This window comes from Trifolium pratense, linkage group LG5 (assembly GCF_020283565.1).
Source record: "Trifolium pratense cultivar HEN17-A07 linkage group LG5, ARS_RC_1.1, whole genome shotgun sequence".
NCBI lineage: Eukaryota > Viridiplantae > Streptophyta > Magnoliopsida > Fabales > Fabaceae > Trifolium > Trifolium pratense.
In genome coordinates, this window is record NC_060063.1 from 42551279 (window position 1) to 42572650 (window position 21372).

General features: G+C 34.6%; 2 protein-coding genes and 1 long non-coding RNA gene across 3 annotated transcripts; 2 read left to right on the forward strand and 1 right to left on the reverse strand.

The window, feature by feature from the left end:
• The first annotated feature begins 970 nt into the window (after window positions 1-970).
• LOC123883493 (dentin sialophosphoprotein-like) lies at window positions 971-11926 on the forward strand. Its single transcript, XM_045932312.1, has 11 exons — window positions 971-1334; window positions 1904-2062; window positions 2176-2358; window positions 2465-2564; window positions 2675-2705; window positions 3672-3714; window positions 4857-5009; window positions 6718-8707; window positions 8847-10146; window positions 11093-11176; window positions 11466-11926. Exons 2-11 carry the CDS (start codon window positions 2004-2006, stop codon window positions 11528-11530), a joined length of 4008 nt encoding a protein of 1335 aa, XP_045788268.1. The 5' UTR covers window positions 971-1334; window positions 1904-2003; the 3' UTR covers window positions 11531-11926.
• Window positions 2843-4584, reverse strand: LOC123883494. The gene is made up of 2 exons (XR_006800221.1): window positions 4435-4584; window positions 2843-3835 (listed from the first exon to the last, which is right to left on the reverse strand). It is a non-coding gene; the product is annotated as an uncharacterized LOC123883494 (long non-coding RNA).
• A 1759-nt stretch (window positions 11927-13685) lies between the features above and the next one.
• On the forward strand, window positions 13686-21047 carry LOC123884922 (ABC transporter B family member 19-like). Its single transcript, XM_045934149.1, has 9 exons — window positions 13686-14974; window positions 15375-15429; window positions 15549-15724; window positions 15850-16014; window positions 16176-16471; window positions 16645-16961; window positions 17237-17460; window positions 17868-19781; window positions 20436-21047. The coding sequence occupies exons 1-9, from the start codon at window positions 13979-13981 to the stop codon at window positions 20781-20783; spliced, it is 4491 nt and encodes a 1496-aa protein (XP_045790105.1). The 5' UTR covers window positions 13686-13978; the 3' UTR covers window positions 20784-21047.
• The last annotated feature ends 325 nt before the right edge of the window (window positions 21048-21372 follow it).

The following is a 21372-nucleotide window of genomic DNA, read 5'->3' on the forward strand; positions in this document are numbered from 1 at the left end:
TAATAACGGTCACTCTCATGCGTGTATATAAACGATGAGTGGCCTGACAACTGAAACCTGATAACAGGTGGCCCAACGGATCGTGGAAAGACTCTGATACCATATTAGAATTGAGTATTGGACTTAACTCAGCCTTATACCCTAGGGTGCGTTTGATTCGTAAAACAACAAGGACTGGACAGAACAGTACATGACAGAACAAGATAATACAGACATGACAAAACTGTATCGGAGAGATATAGGACGATAATATTTTTATATTCGAAAATAAAATTGATATTTTCGTATTTTTTTATAGTTGTACCGTGGACAAAAAGTTGTCCCGTGGTTTAGTGAAGGACAAAAAATCTTGTTTTTGTCCTGTCCCTTGCTACTTAATTTGTCCAGTCCCATAACATAACCAGTTTCAAATCCGACAAGGTACAATAAAAGTTGTCATGTTCAGTCCATACTTTTTAGCAAATCAAACACATAGATAAAGTGAAAATTGTCATAACTTATAAACACACGTTCAGACCATATCACATTAAATTTTTTTAACAAAGAAGATCATCACCACATCAATCTCCCAAAAAAACACATTCACCAGAATAAGGCTATATCATCTTCTTCTTGTCTTTTTGAATAAAAAATCCTAGTTTGTTTGTTTTTTCAGGCTTAATTAGTAAAATGGTCCTTAAAGATATTTTTTGTTTCACATTGACCCCTTAAAGAAAAAAAGGTCCGAATAGGCTCCTTAAAGACATATCCGTTAATCAATTTGGTCCCTTAAAGACATTTTCGTTAATCAGTTTGGTCTTTTTGACCAAACTGATACCTGACTTTTTTTTTCTTTTTTAAGAGACATATTCAAAATCCAATCTGAAACTAAAAATGTCAACTATTTTATTAATTAAGCTTTTTTTAGTTAGTTGCTAATTAATTAACATTTTTCAAATTACAAACGCGAGGGTAAATTTTTTTGTTTCTTACCACTACTACCACTTTCACCCACTCTCTCTCTTACTTGAGAGACAGTTGTAGAGAGAGAAGGTAGAACACTAGATTTCAAATGTAGGATGAGTAAAGCAAAAACCATCTTTTTCATTGTGGGGTTTTCGTAAAACTCAATTTTTTTCCTTAAAAAATAAGAATTTAAGAGCAAAAAAAAAAAAAAAAAACATAGAAAAGAGGTTCATTTGGTTCCACAGTGAAGAGACACAAAAAGGAACAAAGAAAAGTAGAGGCAAATGCTGATACCCTTTTCATCTCTAAATCAGAAGATCGCTTAACACAATCCAAGATCATCTACTTTCATTCTTTCTCTTTGCATTGGATCGTTTCCATTGAAAAATGTAATTTTTAGGTTTTTTTTTTAAATTATTTTTTTGTTTCTATTTTTGATTTTGAAGTTTGCATTTTTGTTTTTGTTTTTGTTTAATTATGATAATGCTTTGTGAAATTATGGTTTTTTGGGTTATTGGCTTTGTGGGTTTTGCTTGGTTAGTGTTGGATTTTAGGTTTCTGTGTGAAGTTTTGAACTTTATTAGTTTAGTCAAGTTTGGTCTTTTACTGAATCAGATCTATTTTTTTTGATGATTTCTTTGTGGGAATTTTGGGTTTTTGTTTTTCTGTTTAATTTTTTGAATTTTTAGGTTTTGGGTTGGGATCTATGGATGGAAATTAGTGGGATTTATTGACTTTGGTGCATCTGGGTTGTTGTTGTTACTTGATTTTGTATGATTTTTGAGTTTTATGAAAATGTAGATTTTGTAAAGTATTGCCAATTTGGGAATGATACACTGATTGCATTTGTTGGTCTGATATAGAATTTAGTATAAAGTTTTTTGTTTTGTAAGATTTTTCTCTTTTTTGTGTGGTTGTAGAGAATCTACATTCTGACTTTGGGATTTCTTGTGTGCAGTTTTGTTGATTTTATGATTGGTTTTGTTCAAAAAGGATGGTGAAACTTGAAAGTATCTGAAGAGTGGTGTAACCGTAAGTGTTACCTTAAATAGACAAAAATGAGGTCTGACACTCTTCTTGACTACGCTGTGTTACAATTGTCTCCGAAGCGTTCAAGGTGCGGATAACATTCGTTGGATTTTCTGACTGTTATATGTTTTTTCTGCTGATTAGTGTTTATAATTATGTTTAGTTTTTTATTTTTTTTATTTTTTTATATTAATTTGGCAGATGCGAGTTGATTGTTTCAAGTGATGGAATCACTGAAAAGCTAGCATCAGGATTAGTAAAGCCGTACTTGGACCATTTAAAGGTGGCAGAGGAGCAGGCTGCACTTTCTGTGCAGTCAATAAGGCTAGAAATTGATAGACATAGAAATGCCGAGAGATGGTTTACGAAAGGAACATTTGAGAGGTTAAGTCTATCTCAATTTTCATTGGATTTGATTGCTTTGTATGCAGTGAGTGAGAGCTTTTTGATTTACTTTCTGACGACTGGTTGGTGTTGATGATGCGCACAGGTTTGTGCAGTATGTTGGCATGCCAGAAATTTTAGAAATGGTGAACACCTTTGATGCAGAGATGTCCCAGTTGGAAGCAGCGCGGAAACTATATTCTCAGGTAATAAAAAACTTATGATCAAACATGAAGCTGGTGCAAACACCGGACAATTGGAAGCAGCGCGAAATGTTTTTGTTTATATTGCTTATATTTTTAATGTCGTATTTCAGCGGACAGGAGATAAGCGAATGGATTCACAAGGTATGTTTTCCGTTCAATTAGACACTGGATTGCATACAATGTAGGCATGAAGATGCATAGTATTTCTTCGATTGTGGAAAATATAAAAGAAACATATTGGACAGTTATAAATTTTAGTTATTTCAGTTAGGATTATATTTTATCCAACTTTGAAAAGTTTAATTATATCAAAGTTCATTAGTATTTAATATGGTTTCCTTAAAAGTAAAGCCAATTATAGTCCACCATAAAATGGAATTATTGTTATGATAAAATCTTCAGGCCATATTATTGTACATGATATCAATTTCCCCCTGCATTGCGAGTAACCTATGCGGTATCCACGAGTTCTGGTGTTTTCCATCCTTAATCTGGACAGATTAAAAATGTGGTAAGTCAGAATGGGTTGTAGATTCAATATTGACAACTTGCACATAAATAGAAACAGAGAATGGAACACATGCATGAACTATGAATCACATGAACTTTTTTTTTTTGGTATTAACCCTCTGGTTCCCAGGGGAATTCCCCCCCGATAATCCAGAGTTCAGCCGCAAGGTAAGTAAAGCCTGGCCATGAACTTTGATATAGAGAAAAGAGTGATAAAGTAAAGAAAGTTAGGAAAGTAAAGACTTTACAAGAAATTTAAATGTAAAAGAATACATCGTAGACAAACTTCGAGATTGAATTTCTTATGGCACTGTCTCATTGGACTCAACATAAACAATGTAGCTAAAAATTCGATGTTCTGTACCTGTATATCTTACGAATGCTAGATGCCGTTGCTATATGTTATGTTCTAATTTAGAACTTATTATATTATTAAGCTTGTTGGTGTGCACGGAAATGTGGAAGGGACGGAGAATTGGATATAGAAAATATGAGAGTTGTGGTTTCATGAGTCTCGAACTCTCGATTACTCTTGACTAATTTAATCTCAGTAATTGATAATAACATGGTGACAGTATTTTGGTCAATTTGCTCCAGGTGGGGATGGAACAAGAGTCATCGCAGCGGCAGATGCAACAACGTAATTTTTCTATCCACTTTTATTGTCTTTGGTTGCACTACATCTTGCATTGCATGTTTTTTATCTTTCTGTGTGGTATTCTCTATTGTGGTTAGAGATAAGAAACTTTGCTGCTACATATCTGAAAAGAAGAGACTCTCCTTTTGTTATCATTGAAATTATAGGGTAATATAGGGTAATAAGGATAAAGAGAGGACCAAAAGAGGAAAATAGAACTCAGAATGATAGGGTAATACTGTGAGATCTAATAATCACACTATCCTAATAGGCAAATACCATAATATTAGTCCTAATATTCTAGGGAGTGTATAACATTTTTTCATGAAACAGTCATAATACCAACAATGCTTTGTGTTTGGTTTTGCGGTGTCAAAAAAATTGATTTTGAATCAATTGATTATGAGTAAAATTGAGTTGAATGAACATGTATTTATGTTTGAATCCTTGCATGTAAAAGCCAAAAATCAGCTGTAGAGGCAAAAACTCCAAATTCAATTATAAAACAATTATAAAACAACCAAACATGTCAAAATCAATTTTGCGTTCTTCAAGAGTGGAAGACTTTTCCACTTCTGAAGGAGGCAAAATTGATACTCAACTCAACTTTGAGCATTAAGCCAAGTGTTGCCAACATAAGAATTTTGAGTACACATTACTAGATAGAATTTTTTTTCGAACAAAACAAATAGTTATATTAGAGAGAAAGTTGGATATTCTTACCTCATCTGGAAAAGATAAGAAAACCTGGCTGAACACTATTTTAAGCTATATGACAAGAAGACCAATATAGGCCTTTATAAGAAAAGATTTGATCATATATGGAAGATAGCTTGATCAATCTATGTAAATGAATTGGTAAAGATAACACATCTAAATAATATGATTATAATCTGCATGACCTTTCAGAAAATGAAAACTACTTAATAGGAAAAGACATTCCAAGTAGTAGTAGTTGTTATAAGACTATCATCCATTTGCTTTTGAGTGTGAAACTGATTTTGGTTTATTATTATTATTTAGTGATTAGTGATAACTGATAATGAACAAACAACTATTATGTGAAATGAAAAATATGATTCAACCCCTTGAAATTTGCAGCTATGATTTTAATAATATTTATTATGATCACTATACTTGTACAGGAAGGAACTGCTAAGGGCTATTGATGTGAGACTGAGTGCAGTTAGGCAGGACTTAGCAACAGCATATGCTAATGCATCAGCATCTGGATTTAATCCTTACACTGTCTCTCAACTCAAACACTTTGCACATCAATTCCGTGCCCATCGCTTGAAGTAACTACCAACCCTTCAAAATCATATCATCATATACATATATTTTATAATAAGTTTAAAGAATATGCATCCAAAATATAAAACTATTTTTAATTTCATGATAAAATATGATTAGATGACCGTGGAGAAAAGTTTTCCACTATCATTGCCTAGGAAGCACAGACACTCCTTGTATTAGACATCAGTATCAGACACACATAGTTTTTTCACACCGACAACACACATATGGTTACATTAAATTATGTCATTTTTTAAAATTATTATTAGTTTAACGTGTTAGTGTCCACATTGTAATTTCTTTTTTTAGACAAAATTGGTGCACACATATACATGTATTTTTTATTTTTTTTTTAATTTCAAAAAGCTTATCTACAAAATTCACACACACTAAGCATTGAGAAGGACTTCAACACTAAGTATTGCACATTTTTTAAACTCATAAATATACTAAGCAATGTTATTAAAAATTATATTAGTTTTTTATTATAAAAAGTTATTGTTAATTAATAGTCATAAAAGTCACTAATCAGTCATTACTATTATTATTACTCCCATTAATCCTTATTATAAAAAAGTTTGTTTTTTTTATGTTCATCTAGTCTATGAGACAGATACATTAAATATTTTATGAATCTAAAAATTATATATTTTTTCATATTGAATCTAAAAATTATATTAGTTTTTTTATTAAAATAAAAGTTATATTTAATTTAATAGTCATGAAAGGTACTAATCATTCATTATTATTATTACTAGTCCCACACCCGTGCGATGCACAGGTGTTATGTGGTATTTTATATTATAATGTTGAAAAATTATTCGTATAAATTGTAACAATAAGTATTATAAAATGAAAATAATAATAATAATAATAATAATAATAATAATAATAATAATATAAAAGTGATGTACTTATCACTTCCTCCAACCAATATATATACCTATATGTATAGAGAATGAGTACGGACCATCAAAATTGAATGAATTTTTTTTTTGTGGGGTGCGTCAGGCAATGCAATAGTGCAACGCATAGGCGACACACTAAAATTGAATGAAATATGATAATGATAATGGTTATTATATATTTCAATCCCATAACCTAACTTTTTGCATAACCTTCACTCTTCTCTAAAATTATAATGTAATTAAGTCAATAATGTATACACTCTTCGTATTTTTTTGTGTGACTAAATTATAAACTCTTTGTTGTTTCTATGAAAACGGTTGACATTTAAATGGGATAAATGTTGAAAGAGAATCCAACTATGTTCATCTTCATTGTCACTAAGAAATGTTATAATAATGTAGAAAAGTGTAACATTTTGTGACATCAATTTTTGGATAATTGGAGAGGTATAATTCAATAATAATGTAGAAAATTGTAACATCTTGTGACATCAATTTTTGGATAATTGGAGAAACATAATTCTTTATTATTTATTATGAGATTGATATAATATAAAAAAAAAATAGAGATGAGAATGATATAATATAAGGAAGTGATGTGGAAACAAAAAAAATAGAGATGAAAATGATATAATATAAGGAAGTGATGTGACATTATTGTGTTATTTAATTGGATGTAAGTGGGTGATGTGGATTAGGGTTAAGATGGATAGTAGGAGAACTATCTAGGAATTATATATATAGATTATTATTATTAATTATTAATGATTGTATTTTTATTTTTTTGGATTTATTTATTTAGTGATGCATGTACCAAATACACGTCAGTATACGAAAGAAGACCAGAGCTTATTAATCAACAAGATGAGAAGCCACGTGTCGATGACAGAGAACTACGTTCATCAGTTAACTCTGACATGTCCATTGACAATGATGATGATGATGATCAAGCCCAACCCCAAGCCCAATTCGAAGCCCAAGAACAACCCAAAACATCCTCCACGTGGCAACCACCCAAAACATTCACCACTTCCACATCACTACGACGTAGCACCAACAACGACAACAACGTTATATTAAACCAAAAAAACGAAACAACAGACAACATCAACAACAACGACACAAACAATAAAGAACAACTGAACGAGTCTTCTCCGACGTTGTTGCCGTCGTCTCCAACACCGGCTCTGACGGGACGACGGCTCAGTGTACAAGACCGGATTAACCTTTTTGAAAAGAAGCAAAAAGAGAATACAACTGGAAAACCGGTTGAGCTTCGGAGAATGTCTTCTGATGTTTTTCGAAGATGGAGTAGTAGTAGTGACATGAGCATTGATGTCAGCATCGAGAAAAAAAATTCTCAAGACCCTTCTTTTTCAATAGATAACAACAACAATGACACCGAAAGCAATAATGATAATAATAATGATGATGATATTGATAAGGATAATGATAATTTTGATAAGGGTGTGAAAAATGATCATGGGTCTTCTTTGGAGAGTTGTAAAGTTTCAATTTTTGATGAAGAGAGGAGTGGCGTGGGGTTGAAGGATCAAGTGGGTGTTTCTGGGATGTTATTGAAAGGTTCATCAGATAGGTATGAGTTTGCTGTTGATGATGATGGGAATAATGATGATGATGATGGTGGTGGTGGTGTGAAAAGTAATGTGGTTGCCAAGTCACTTGGTAGGGTCCATCGTAGTCATTCTCGATCTTTTTCAGCTCAGTTTGAAAGTGGTGGTGGTGTTGGATTCAAATCTAGATTATCTTCTTCTGTTGTTTTAAATGGTGTTGATCAATCCACAACTCAATCCCAATTGAGATCTTTTGCTGTTGAAACTGAGGATTTAAAGAATCGGGTTAAGGAAGAGGATTCTTCTCAAGTTATGAAAACTAAGTATCAGAAACCTCTACCTTCTAGTTTGGAACAAACTGGGGTGGCGCGGAGTAAAAGGGATGAAATTCGGAGTGCTAATGAAAGTACTAAGTTGAACCTTCCTGGTAAAAAACAGGTTTTGGAGAGTCAGGATAATGCCCGTGTGACTGCGCCTATCGAGCAGAATCAGAGAGTAAGACAGTCTAAAGGAAATCAGGAGATGCATGATGAGCTGAAACTGAAGGCTGATGAGCTTGAAAAGCTTTTTGCTGAGCATAAGCTTAGGGTTCCTGGTGACCAATCTGGTACTGCACGGAGGATCGAGCCTGCTGATAACTTGCAGTCTAGAAGACCTGGAGTGGGGGATTCAACTCCTCAGCCACCTTCCAGAATCAGTGTGCCTGAACCGGCTGTTAACTCGCAGTCTAGAAGACCTGGAGTGGGGGATTCAACTCCTCAGCTGCCTTCCAGAAGCAGTGTGCCTGAACCGGCTGTTAACTCGCAGTCTAGAAGACCTGGAGTGGGGGATTCAACTCCTCAGCCACCTTCCAGAAGCGGTGTGCCTGAACCGGTTGCGAGTTCTGGTACTAAGTCGCTTGCAAAGATGGTGGACAGTCACAATGCCGGTGGTGATGCTTTAAGGCAAAATTTCTCGGAACTTAACTTCGGCGATGAATCTAGAGGAAAGTTTTATGAAAAGTACATGAAAAAGAGGAATGCTAAACTTCAGGAAGAGTGGAGTTTGAACAGATCAGAGAAAGAAGCTAGGATGAAGGCCATGCAAGATAGTCTTGACCGGAGTAGGGCTGAGATGAAGGCTAAGTTTTCAGGGTCTATAAACAGACAAAATTCAGCAGGAGGTTTTCAACGCGCTGAGAAACTTGGATACTTCAAATCAAATATAAAGAGAGACCAGGTATTCGTTACTTGCTTTGTGGTTTTTGTGAATACTGCTACATTTTATTTTAATCTTCTATAAAACCAAGTTTGTTTTGACAATTAAAACTTCAAATCCATTAAGTTTCTAATTTAAAATCCCTTATTTTTGTTAACAGCATCCTATAGATTCCCTTCAAAATGAAGAGGATGAAGATCTTTCTGAATTTTCGGAAGAAAAGATATATGGTGCTTCAAAGCAAAGTAGGAAAAATTTTCCTAACAGAAATGTGTCTTCAGGTACCCCTCGCACAGCAGTAGTGTCAATGTCACGTCCATCCGGCAAACGAAGGGACAATCCTCTTGCTCAATCTGTTCCGAACTTCTCTGATTTAAGAAAAGAAAACACAAAGCCTTCTTCTGGAGTAAGCAAATCAACCCGCTCTCAGGTGAGAAACTATGCTCGTAGCAGAAGCTCGAATGAAGAGGAGCAAGGTATCAAGGAAGAGAAGCTAAGGCAAACTCTGTCTTTACGGAAGAGCTCTGCCAACCCTGCAGAGTTTAAGGATTTGTCTGCTTTGAATTCAGATGGGATTGTTTTGACTCCATTGAAATTTGATTTGGACGAGACTGATCCAGGCCCTTATGATCAATCATCAAGGTCTTTTGTTAAAAAGGGTAGCACTGTAGGACCTGGTTTTGTAGGCAGTGCTATCAGGATGAAAGCTTCAATGGCACCTGATATTGAGAAAAATAAAGATTTCAATGACTTAGAATTTGATATGGAAGATTCATTCCATACGACCATAGAGGAACAAGATGAAATTGGAAGTATGGCCATTGAAGATTCTGCTTATAATAATAATGGAAAGGTTAGTCTGAGCCAGGAATCTGGTAATTCTGGGTCTGAAATCAGTGATTCTACGAGGTCTCTTGCTCAGGCAGACCCTATTTTAGGGGGTGAAATGCCTAATGCATTTTCATCAACTTTCAATGGTGTTGGATCTCTGCAGGAATCTCCAGTTCTAAGTCCTGTGTCCTGGAACTCACGCGCACCTCATCCTTTTTCTTACCCGCATGAGTCTTCTGACATTGATGCTTCTATAGATTCTCCAATTGGAAGTCCTGCTTGGAATTCCCGTTCCCTTATCCAGGGTGAGAGTGATGCTGCTCGAATGAGGAAAAAATGGGGAAGTGCTCAAAAACCTTATCTTGTCGCTAATTCTTCCCAAAGTCAACCCAAGAAAGATGTCACGAAAGGTTTTAAGCGATTGCTTAAGTTTGGGAGAAAAACTCGTGGGACAGAGACGCTGGCTGATTGGATTTCTGCTACAACTTCAGAAGGAGATGATGATATGGAAGATGGTCGAGATCTGGCCAACCGGTCATCGGAAGACTTGAGGAAATCGAGAATGGGGTTATCTCATGGTCATCCTTCTGACGAAAGCTTCAATGAAAGTGAGCTGTTCAACGAACAAGGTAACCTATTATTTACTCAAATTTCTTGTTATCGATCAATATGCTTGGTTACATCTTTGTACATACAAGTTTACCCTTCCTTTTCGAATTCGTTTTTCCAATTTCTTGTGAATGCCTGCAATTAGCAAATGGATCCTTCATTTTGTCATCTTTGTTTGCTCATTTAGATGAATGTTTCTTTTTTTTTTTTCTTTTTTTTTTTTTTTGTAAATATCAATACGAATGAACGAAGAAAAAAACTCAATTTACCTTTTGTCATCGGGAATTCGAAAGTTATACACTTTTGTTAATTTTAGTGTATTCAAATGTACACGTTATCTTTTCAGTGTGGATCATAGTTGAGTAGATAGATGCAATATGTGGACAATATATTTTTAGATTCTTCCACCTCTATCGAAGTGGTGTGTGTGTGTACAAATGCTGATGCTAATCTGTTAGAATGTACTGTCTAGGTAGAATAGGGACAGCTGTTAGTCAGTTTGTCCATTTGTTAGATTAGTTAGTTAGTTGAATTTATTGTAATAATAGATAGAGATGGCCTTAGAAGGAATAGGCACTATTAGGATTTTTGACTTAAACCGATCTCTCGGTCACAAGTGATATTGCTCTTGTAAGGTTGTATGAAACCTTGTGATTTGGATTACTAATTCTAGTTCTTTCTTCTTCATCTCGCTTTTCTTATTGTGCCATTCTCTGCGTTTCTTTCTGTCTGTCCTCTACATTTCCGTAGGTTCTCATCTCATGAACCTAACACGATCCTACCTTTTCTTGATATTAACCAATTGTAATGTTCTTACTACTGGCCAATAATCATGATTTCTATTTTATTCAGCTAGTTCCTTTTGGTCATGCGTGTTCACGTCTACATACTATAATTTTCACTTATTGTGTAATGGATAAAGATAAATAACTTTGCAATTGATAATTTGATTCTTAATTCTTGCAGTTCAATCCATAGAAAGCTCTATTCCTGCGCCTCCCGCTCATTTTAAGCTGAGGGATGATCATATATCAGGAAGTTCATTAAAAGGTGATACCTGTGTAACCTAATTTATGTTGATTCAATCAATCCATTTATGTCACAGCTGTATGTGTAACGCTAATGAATTACTTGAGTACTTGTGCTATTGTTAATATTGCGTTTGATTCATACAACACAACTGAGTCTCTCTTCATTGATGTCGAGAATAACATTTCATTTGCTTCAGATTTAGCATCTTTCATGGAACATTAAGTTTAAGGGCGAGTTAAAGTGCATTTTGGTGCCTAAGAAACAGCTTATGCCAAATGTCTAATTATATACTTTCCATTTTGTGCAGCTCCCAAATCATTCTTTTCGCTCTCAACTTTCCGAAGCAAAGGAAGTGACTCAAAACCCAGATGATAGTTCACCGAGTGAGGCCTGGCAAGTGATTTGAATCATCTTCAATGATATGGTGTAAAGGACAACTTTAAAAAAATATGATACATAAAAGAGAGGTAGGCATGATACAGTGATTCTATATGAAAGATATATAATATGGGGTAATGTATATTTTCTTGGATTCATGAGTTTTTTCCCTATGATTTAGTTAGTCATGGCTGTGTTGAAAAATATGCTGCATACCAGTGCAGTGTCTTTGTAATTTTGGCAGCAGTGACATTCTTTTTAAGCATTTACTTTGATTTGTTACTTGTGTGATTATGTATATCAGATTTGAACTCTTGTTAGTCAGTATAGTTAGAATTAAGAAAGAGTAATGTGATTGCAGAGTTAAATAATAGCCTTTTCAAAAGATTATTTCTTTCTCCCATGTGAACAGACAAATAAGAAATATCGGAATCTTTTACCGCTTCAGTATTAATGTTTAATTTCACGATAGTCGCACATTTTTTAAGTTTAACTTCTTGTAATTTGTCATACAGTAATAGAGTTGGTTTTGGATCCTTGTGATGTTGCATCCATTTCTTTTGAACACAATTTTGAGCCAGTTCTAATTTGAGGTGTGTTTGGATAAACAACTTTGAAGCGTTTATTGAATAAGCGCATATAAGCGTAGATTCTGCATAAACTAGTTGTTTTTATGTTGTCAAGTGTTTGTTATAAATAAGCTCAAATAAGCTTAACCCACTTGGGTTGGTGCATTGGTATTGGCTTGGGACCTGAGAGTGTGCTCTTCTTGAGGTCTGAGGTTCGATTCTCTCTGGTGCCAATTTGAGTGGGCTAATTTAGTTTCTTCAAAAAAAAAAAAAAAACTTTAAATAAGCTATTCCATATAAGCTCTTGGATATTCTTGCATGTGAAAATAATATTTACCTGGATTAGGATAACTTCTCTATTTACTGTTCAGAACAAGCAATTTTAGTTCAGGTTAGTCCTGCTAAGTTACCTATTTTGTCATCTATATTTGTGAATGTTAAGATGACATAATGATGTGTAAATAATGCTATTATAACATAACCATGATACATATTTGAGGGTGAGTGAAAATGTATTTTAGTCCCTAAGAAACAGCTTATGCCAAATGTCGATTCATATACTTTTCAATTTTCATTCTAGTTATTTGACATTTAAGCTTTTTTTAGTCACTGGTACTTCAAAGAATCAAATCTACTGAGAAATCGTTATCAGTACTAAGTACCATGGATAAACTATTGGGATTTGATTTTTCTAGCAATGCTTTTGCATGGTCATGAGCATCATAAGATATGCAAGGACATTATAGTCTTATCAGTCCAAAATTGAACAAATATTTACCACTAAAAACTGGTGTAACAGTAAATATTGCTGGTGTAAGGGTAAATATTGCTAATGCTAGGTTGGATCCTTTAACCCGAGTTTGAATTTGAGACCTCGCAATTGTGTTTGTCACTTCGTCTACGGATAAAAAAAATAAAAATAAAAACTAACCAAGATATTGAGTTCAAGTGGTTAATGAGCTTCCCTTAGGACAAATCATTCGGAAAACCCGAGCCTGATTCCTGGTAGGAACAATTTTTGGCCAGATTTTACTTGCCTCGCGGCCGAACTCTGGATTATCGGGACCCCCTTTCCTCTAAGAACTAGATAGTTAATACAAAAAAAATACTTAGCTGAGAAAATCTAAGGGTTGTTGAATAGATTTGAGCTGTTATCACTCAATGTTAGCAGTCACTATTTATTTGATATCATCTAGGAACCAATTCGGTCAATTAACAACAAATAAAGATTCATTTGATTATTTTCTTTTCTTGGATTAAACGTAAACACTGTTGTATTTTTATTTATGCACCAAAGCAATGTACTTAGTGCAAGAGCCTGCTGTGTAATAAACTAACAGATTCTCTTACAGAACAAAATTATCCTTTGTTAATTCCGGTACAACATTTATGTCTTTTATGATTAGTCTTTGTTGTTTGTTTTTTTCCTCATGAAATAGTCTTTCACTTCTTATATAACACATTATCAACAACAAAAATACAACGTAGATGACAAATATATTTTGTTCTGATTAGGAAAGAGAAAGTTTGACTTAGACAATAATCACTTACATAACATAAGTCACTTCAAAAGTTTACATGCCGTCAACTTATCCTCTAATTATGTACTAAGCCGGCAACTTAGTATTACATGCCGTCCATGTACAACAATATTAATCTTAATATATTATACAAACATTCTTAAATAAACCATTAAATTAGATTTTCACCTAAAAACCAAAGTAATATCTGTTCAATCTTGTGTCTGTCGGAACAACCAAAGTTATTTCACACATTACACCAATCACTAAGTTTGAACATTTTATTCCTTTCTCTATAACTTCTTATTACAAACACTAAACACTGGCAGTGGCTGCTAGGTAGCTAGCTAGCCATGGCTGATTCTTCGTTTGAGATAGACAATCCGAGAAGACACTATCCAACTCCAGTGAGTTATCAGAGTGTATCCGGCTCTAGTTCCTTCATACATTCTTCTCGAAGCAAAGTAACTCCGAGAACTAGAAGAACTCGTCGCAACAAAATTCCATCCACACCCTTTGCCTCAGACGACGACCGTTCATGGCAAGGAGAAGTTTCGTGGAAGTTTGAACCAACTGGGTTGCGCGAACATAGTACAAACTTCGGTTCTGTTCTTAGTCCATGGCCAACCAACTCCACCTCTGATCGTAGCCATGTGTTTCGCCAATCAGCTAATGACTATTACCTTTCGAGAATTGGTGGTTTTCGAGGCCTTACAAACCCATCAAATGATCATTCTTCCTATGGAAGAGTTGAACTTAGGAGCCATGTTGCTAGGGCCCACAATGATCATAGTTACTTTGATCAATATAGTGGATTCTCTAAATTAGGAATCATCAAAGAAGGAGTTAGTAGTGGAAGTCGTAACATTAATCATAAGACTAGTCCATTAGCCGAGGAAGACGAGCTCAGTGCGATCGATTATAGTATAACAGATGAACATGTTATGTCACCTTATGGGAATGATAATCATTTTCTTGATGAATTGTCATATGTTAAACATGATCATAAAGTACCATCTTATGGTAACAAATCCCCTAGCCAAATTTATGGTGGTGGTGGTTATAGTCACTATGAGAGTAAAATGGCATCAGGGTTTGATGATGAAGGTGATGAGGATATGGATGAGGATGATGATGATGTTGTAGGTCCTCCAAAGACAGTTGGATTGTTTAGCTTGTTTAGGTATACAAGAAAGTGGGATTGGTTGCTTGTGTTTTTTGGTTGTTTAGGGGCTCTTATAAATGGAGGATCACTTCCTTTTTATTCTTATCTTTTTGGTAACTTGGTTAATAAGCTTTCAAGAGAAGCAAAAGATAACAAATCTCAGCTGATGAATGATGTAGACCAGGTACTAAATTTTCGCTGCATTCACGCAATCATAGGGTTGTTGATATGAAGCATTAGATCAAGATCAGACGATTCATATTCTAACTTTGTATATTGGTCCCAATTTATAAAAGTTGGAAAGTGAGTTGTCTGATCATGACTTGGTAATTCTAATCGCGTGAGTGTGTTAAAAGCGTTCGGATTATAGGGAATATGGATCCCTACATGGCTACATCCACATAGTCATGCAGTCACTGATGTGAGTCATCAAATTAAGATCAGATGACTTATGTTTTGACTTGATTTATCATAGTCAAAACACGGATCGTTCGATCTTAATCCAACGGTTTAAATTGTGTAACTATGTCAAATGCGTGATTTGGAGTAAATTTTCACCGTCTTTCTCTTATTGTAATTTTCAGATATGTGTATTTATGACCGGCTTAGCTGCAGTTGTGGTAGTTGGAGCATATATGGGTAAGAAGATTAAATCATTAACTAATCATATTTATTTATTTCATAATTTTCAACAAATACATAGTTTGTCTAGAACTCTTGAGGTAGTAACACATTTTTTTGATGGCTCAAAATGGCAGAGATCACATGTTGGAGGTTAGTAGGGGAGAGATCTGCTCAAAGAATTAGAACTGAGTATCTAAGAGCAATTCTTAGACAAGACATAACTTTTTTTGATACAGAAATTAATACTGGTGATATTATGCATGGTATTGCTAGTGATGTTGCACAAATTCAAGAAGTTATGGGAGAGAAGGTTAACTCTTGTTACTCTTTTCTGCTAAGAAAACTATACTCTATAGATACATTACTTTAACAAAGACTTATAGTGATATTGCTACTCATGATTCTTAACAAATTGTTAATTTGCTCCTAATGCAGATGGCTCACTTCATTCATCATATATTTACATTCATATGTGGATATGCAGTTGGATTTAGAAGATCATGGAAAGTGTCATTGGTTGTATTCTCAGTCACACCATTAACAATGTTCTGTGGTATGGCTTACAAAGCACTTTATGGTGGTTTAGCAGCAAAAGAAGAAGTAAGATAAAAACAAACACACAACTATATATCATATTAATCATCATTCATTCATTTGTATTCATTTCCATAAACTGTCTAGGATATTATTGAAAACAATTTGACCTTGTTATATCTTATGTTATAGAAATAACTTATTGAATAATTTTTTTTTGGCTAAAGGCTTCTTATAGGAAAGCTGGAAGCATTGCTGAGCAGGCAATAAGTTCAATTAGGACAGTATTTTCATTTGTTGCTGAAAGCCAATTGGTTGAAAAATATTCTGATCTACTTCAAAAATCAGCTCCAGTTGGGGCTAAACTTGGTTTTGCTAAAGGTGCAGGCATGGGTGTTATCTACTTAGTAACTTATTCAACATGGGCTTTGGCTTTTTGGTATGGTTCTATCTTAATTGCTAAGGGTGAACTTGATGGTGGTTCAGCTATTGCTTGTTTCTTTGGTGTCAATGTTGGTGGAAGGTGTGTTTTCTTCTCTCTCTAACTTTGTTTCAAATGTTACCTTAAAATTGGATTTGGATCGCATTCAGTCAAAATTGCATGCAGTCCTGCGGTCAGAAAAAATCTGACGGTCAAGATTACATGAACTTTCTTTGACGGTGTTCTCATAAGTTTATTTATTTATCTAATGACAGAGGCTTGGCATTAGCACTTTCATATTTTGCACAATTTGCACAAGGTACTGTTGCAGCAAGCCGTGTATTCTATGTTATAGAGAGAATTCCTGAGATTGATCCTTATAATCCTGAGGGTAGGAAACTTTCATCTGTTCGTGGAAGGATTGAGTTAAAGAATGTTAGTTTCGCATATCCATCTCGTCCTGATTCACTTATACTTAATTCCATAAACTTGGTATTTCCATCTTCAAAAACTTTGGCATTGGTTGGTGCAAGTGGAGGTGGAAAATCAACTATCTTTGCTCTCATAGAAAGGTTTTATGACCCTATAGAAGGTAACCATATACTCCATCCGTTCCTTTTTAATTGTCTCTTTTAGTTTCTTGCGTATCAGTCTATCTCCTACTTAATCTCTAAAATATTTCGAAACGGTAATTTCTAAAGTATATGAAAATTTGTCATGTTAGTTTCTAGCATACTGTCAATATATAACAACATGGACTAGCAGAATAGATTTAGAGACTACGTATTATTTTTACACATTTTGCGGACAAATAGGAAAGAAAGTGATTATGGTACTTAACTTTGCTGAGTTTGAATATGTTTGTAGGGATTATTACCTTGGATGGACATGATTTAAGGACACTTCAAGTGAAGTGGTTAAGGGATCAAATTGGGATGGTTGGTCAAGAGCCAATTCTGTTTGCTACATCTATACTTGAAAATGTGATGATGGGAAAAGATGATGCTACAAAGGAAGAGGCAATTTCTGCTTGTATTGCTGCTGATGCTCACAATTTCATATCTAAGCTGCCACTGCGCTACGACACTCAGGTGCAGTAACCAATCACAAACATATCTTTCCATTTCTAGATTACCAGATATTAAAGAATAATAAGGTTACATAATAGTTATACAATAACGTTATAGTAAAAATAGATCAACTCTTGTGTCAGCACTAGTGTCTATAACAGTTTTGTCAAGCACAGAAAATAACGGTTTGTTTATATTCTGCTACGCAATAGTACTATTAGCGCTGCTATATCTGCTATTTAACAATATTGGTACTATTCTGCTATGCTATAACCATTATCCGCTATTTAAACTAGTCTATAGACACAACGAAACTATGAACATCCATGAATATTCTCAAAGAGCATAAAAAACATATATAATAGTCACAACTTGGTAAAATGTTTATGGTTTGATTCTTACCAAAAAAGTACCATGTTCTTTTGTAGGCTGGTGATAGAGGTACGAAACTTTCGGGAGGTCAAAAGCAAAGAATTGCATTGGCTAGAGCAATGATAAAAAATCCGAAAATCCTTATTTTAGATGAACCAACTAGTGCTCTTGATGCTGAGTCAGAGTCTGCAGTCCAAAGGGCCATTGACAAGATTTCTGCAGGCAGGACAACTATTGTCATTGCTCACAGGATAGCAACAGTGAAGAATGCTGATGCCATTGTAGTACTTGAACACGGTTCTGTCGCTGAGATTGGTGACCATCGCCAGCTTATGGCGAAAACCGGAGCTTACTACAACCTTGTCAAGCTTGCAACTGAATCCATTTCAAAACCTCTTCCATTAGAAACCGGAATGCAAAAAACCAATGATTTGTCGTCCATTAATAATAAATATGCTCCTGATATAGCAAAATCAAGTTATCTAGTCGATATCGATTCAATGCAGGATGAGGAACAAGAAGATATTGAAGATAAAAAATATAAAAAGCCAAGAAATTATAAACTTTCTGAGATATGGAAATTGCAAAAGCCGGAGTTTATGATGCTAATTTCAGGCCTTGTTTTGGGCATGTTTGCTGGTGCTGTTCTGTCCCTTTTTCCATTAGTTTTAGGAATATCCCTTGGAGTATATTTTGGCAATGACACTTCAAAAATGAAAAGAGATGTAGGGTACCTTTGTTTAGTACTTGTCGGCCTTGGATTCGGTTGCATCGTTTCCATGACAGGACAGCAAGGTTTATGTGGTTGGGCAGGTTCAAAGCTAACACTTCGGGTTAGAAACCTCTTGTTTCAATCCATATTGAGACAAGAACCTGGATGGTTTGATTTTGATGAAAACTCCACCGGTGTATTGGTGTCACTGCTCTCGAGAGATTCAGTTAGTTTTCGTTCGGTACTCGGTGACAGATTCTCAGTACTTCTTATGGGATTGAGTTCGGCCGCTGTTGGACTCGGCGTGTCCTTTGCCTTTAATGTCAAACTAACTCTTGTTGCAGCTGCTGTAACACCTTTAACCCTTGGTGCAAGTTACATAAACTTGATCATAAACATTGGTCCGAAAATCAATAACGATTCTTATGCAAGAGCTAGCAATATTGCTTCTGGTGCAGTTTCAAATATAAGGACAGTTGCTACATTTTCTGCTCAGGATCAGATTGTTAAATCCTTTGATAATGCCTTATCAGAACCTAGAAAAAAATCATTAAAAAGTTCACAGCTTCAAGGTCTTGTATTTGGATTGTTCCAAGGTGCTATGTATGCAGCATACACCTTAACTCTTTGGTTTGGTGCATACCTTGTAAAAAAGAACCAAGGAGAATTTGAAGATGTTTATAAGATTTTTCTCATTCTTGTTTTGAGTTCATTTTCTGTTGGTCAACTAGCTGGTTTAGCACCTGATACTTCTATGGCTTCAACATCAATTCCTGCAGTTCAAGATGTGATAAACAGAAAGCCATTGATAGGAAATGATGGAAGAAAAACTAGGAAAGTTGATAGATCAAAGGCTTTTAAAATAGAATTCAAAATGGTGACATTTGCATATCCATCAAGGCCTGAGATAACTGTGCTGAGGAATTTCTGTTTGAAGGTTAAAGGTGGAAGTACCGTGGCTTTGGTAGGACCAAGTGGATCAGGAAAATCAACAGTTGTGTGGTTGACACAGAGATTCTATGATCCTGATCAAGGAAATGTTATGATGAGTGGTGTAGATTTGAGGGAGATTGATGTGAAATGGTTGAGGAGACAAATTGGTTTAGTTGGTCAAGAACCTGCACTTTTTGCTGGGAGCATAAGGGAAAATATTGCATTTGGAGACCAAAGTGCTTCTTGGGCTGAAATTGAAGCTGCTGCAATGGAAGCTTACATCCACAAGTTCATTAGTGGACTTCCTCAGGGTTATGAAACTCAGGTATGTTCATAGACATTCAATACTTCCACCAAAACAAAATTAAATTTACAACAAAGATATGGAATTAGGGATCCAAATTCCATATGGTTTTGTAGCACCGACACTTCAGATTGAAGGTGTATACAATGTACTTACTACACTTGTGTTAGGGTCTAACACCAACATGCCACTGGCACACATGGTTGGTTACATTCAATCACTTCAATTTTTTCAAATTATTACTGGATGCTAGTGTCTATACGTCAATATCGTCGTATCAGTGTTGGTGCTTCAGAGAGAAATGCATTCATCACATAAATCAGTAAGTCGGGGGCATCCCAACTTACTGATTGCGTGAATGATTGACTCTTTAACTGCAGAGAATTCACATCCAAATATTTAGTGTCTATCTACCTAAGGTTAATAACCTAAGTTCAACAACTTGTTCACAATTTATGCAAATCAAATAATGTAAGAAGACTCTATGGAGAGATATGCTACATAACTTGTTTTCCAAGTTATGCTACATATTTTACTGAAGTATTTGTTATACTTATTTATCTAGCATGTAACATAGCATTTAGTATGCTACATAACGTTTTACATGATTTTTCCAATACCCTTCTATTAATAAAACATATGGTTTAATAATCTATAATATTCTCTATACTATAGGTTGGTGAAAGTGGAGTCCAATTATCAGGTGGACAAAAACAAAGGATAGCTATAGCAAGGGCCATATTGAAGAAATCAAAGGTGCTTCTACTTGATGAAGCAAGCAGTGCATTGGACTTAGAATCAGAAAAACACATACAAGAAGCTCTTAAGAATGTTTCCAAAGAAGCAACAACTATAATAGTTGCGCATCGTCTTTCTACAATAAGAGAAGCTGATAAAATTGCAGTTATGAGAAATGGAGAAGTAGTTGAGTATGGTAGCCATGACACTCTTATTTCTTCAAATCAAAATGGTTTGTATGCTAGTCTTGTTAGAGCTGAGACCGAAGCCAATGCATTTGCTTGATCTTTTAAAAAATCTTAGCATATAATGTTTTTTTATGGAAACTCGGTATCTGGTCTAAGGATCGGCTATCTCAGCATGTAATGTTGTTATAGTGAACATAGCATTTCACAAATGATCTATTGTCAAATTCAATTGGATTAAGATAGGGAAAATCCAATGCAATTTGTTAGGTATGTTTTAAAGTGTGGATTATCATTGTACAATATTTTAATCATAATTTTTTTGGGGTATCATCTTTATCAATATAGAGAAAAATCATATAAAGTATCATCTTCATTAACATTTTAAAAAATTAATAAAGAAAAAAAATTCACTTTACTAATTAATCACTCAATGATATAGATTGTGAGAATACATTGACAAGTGCGAACCGCGCCTTAGTTCAAAAGGTTCAACCATGACTCAGATATCTCATCAATTTCTAGTTCAATTTTTAAAGGAAAAAAATCACATCGAAATAAAGAATAACAAAAATACTTAATAATCAAAATAAAGAAAACAAAACAACATTTGGTTCTAATTAAATGCAAACAAAAGTAATTGAAAGAGCTTACCTTGTAATTAACCATTGAAATATATAACCATAATT

Excerpts from the sequence above, each read along its gene's own strand:
- LOC123883493 (XM_045932312.1), top strand. The coding sequence starts at position 2,004 with ATGAGGTCTGACACTCTTCTTGACTACGCTGTGTTACAATTGTCTCCG. Across the intron at positions 8,708-8,846 it reads CAAATATAAAGAGAGACCAG|CATCCTATAGATTCCCTTCA; the intron begins GTATTCGTTACT and ends TTTTGTTAACAG. Across the intron at positions 11,177-11,465 it reads ATCAGGAAGTTCATTAAAAG|CTCCCAAATCATTCTTTTCG; the intron begins GTGATACCTGTG and ends CATTTTGTGCAG.
- LOC123884922 (XM_045934149.1), top strand. The coding sequence starts at position 13,979 with ATGGCTGATTCTTCGTTTGAGATAGACAATCCGAGAAGACACTATCCA. Across the intron at positions 15,430-15,548 it reads GGTAGTTGGAGCATATATGG|AGATCACATGTTGGAGGTTA; the intron begins GTAAGAAGATTA and ends TCAAAATGGCAG. Across the intron at positions 17,461-17,867 it reads CACTGCGCTACGACACTCAG|GCTGGTGATAGAGGTACGAA; the intron begins GTGCAGTAACCA and ends GTTCTTTTGTAG.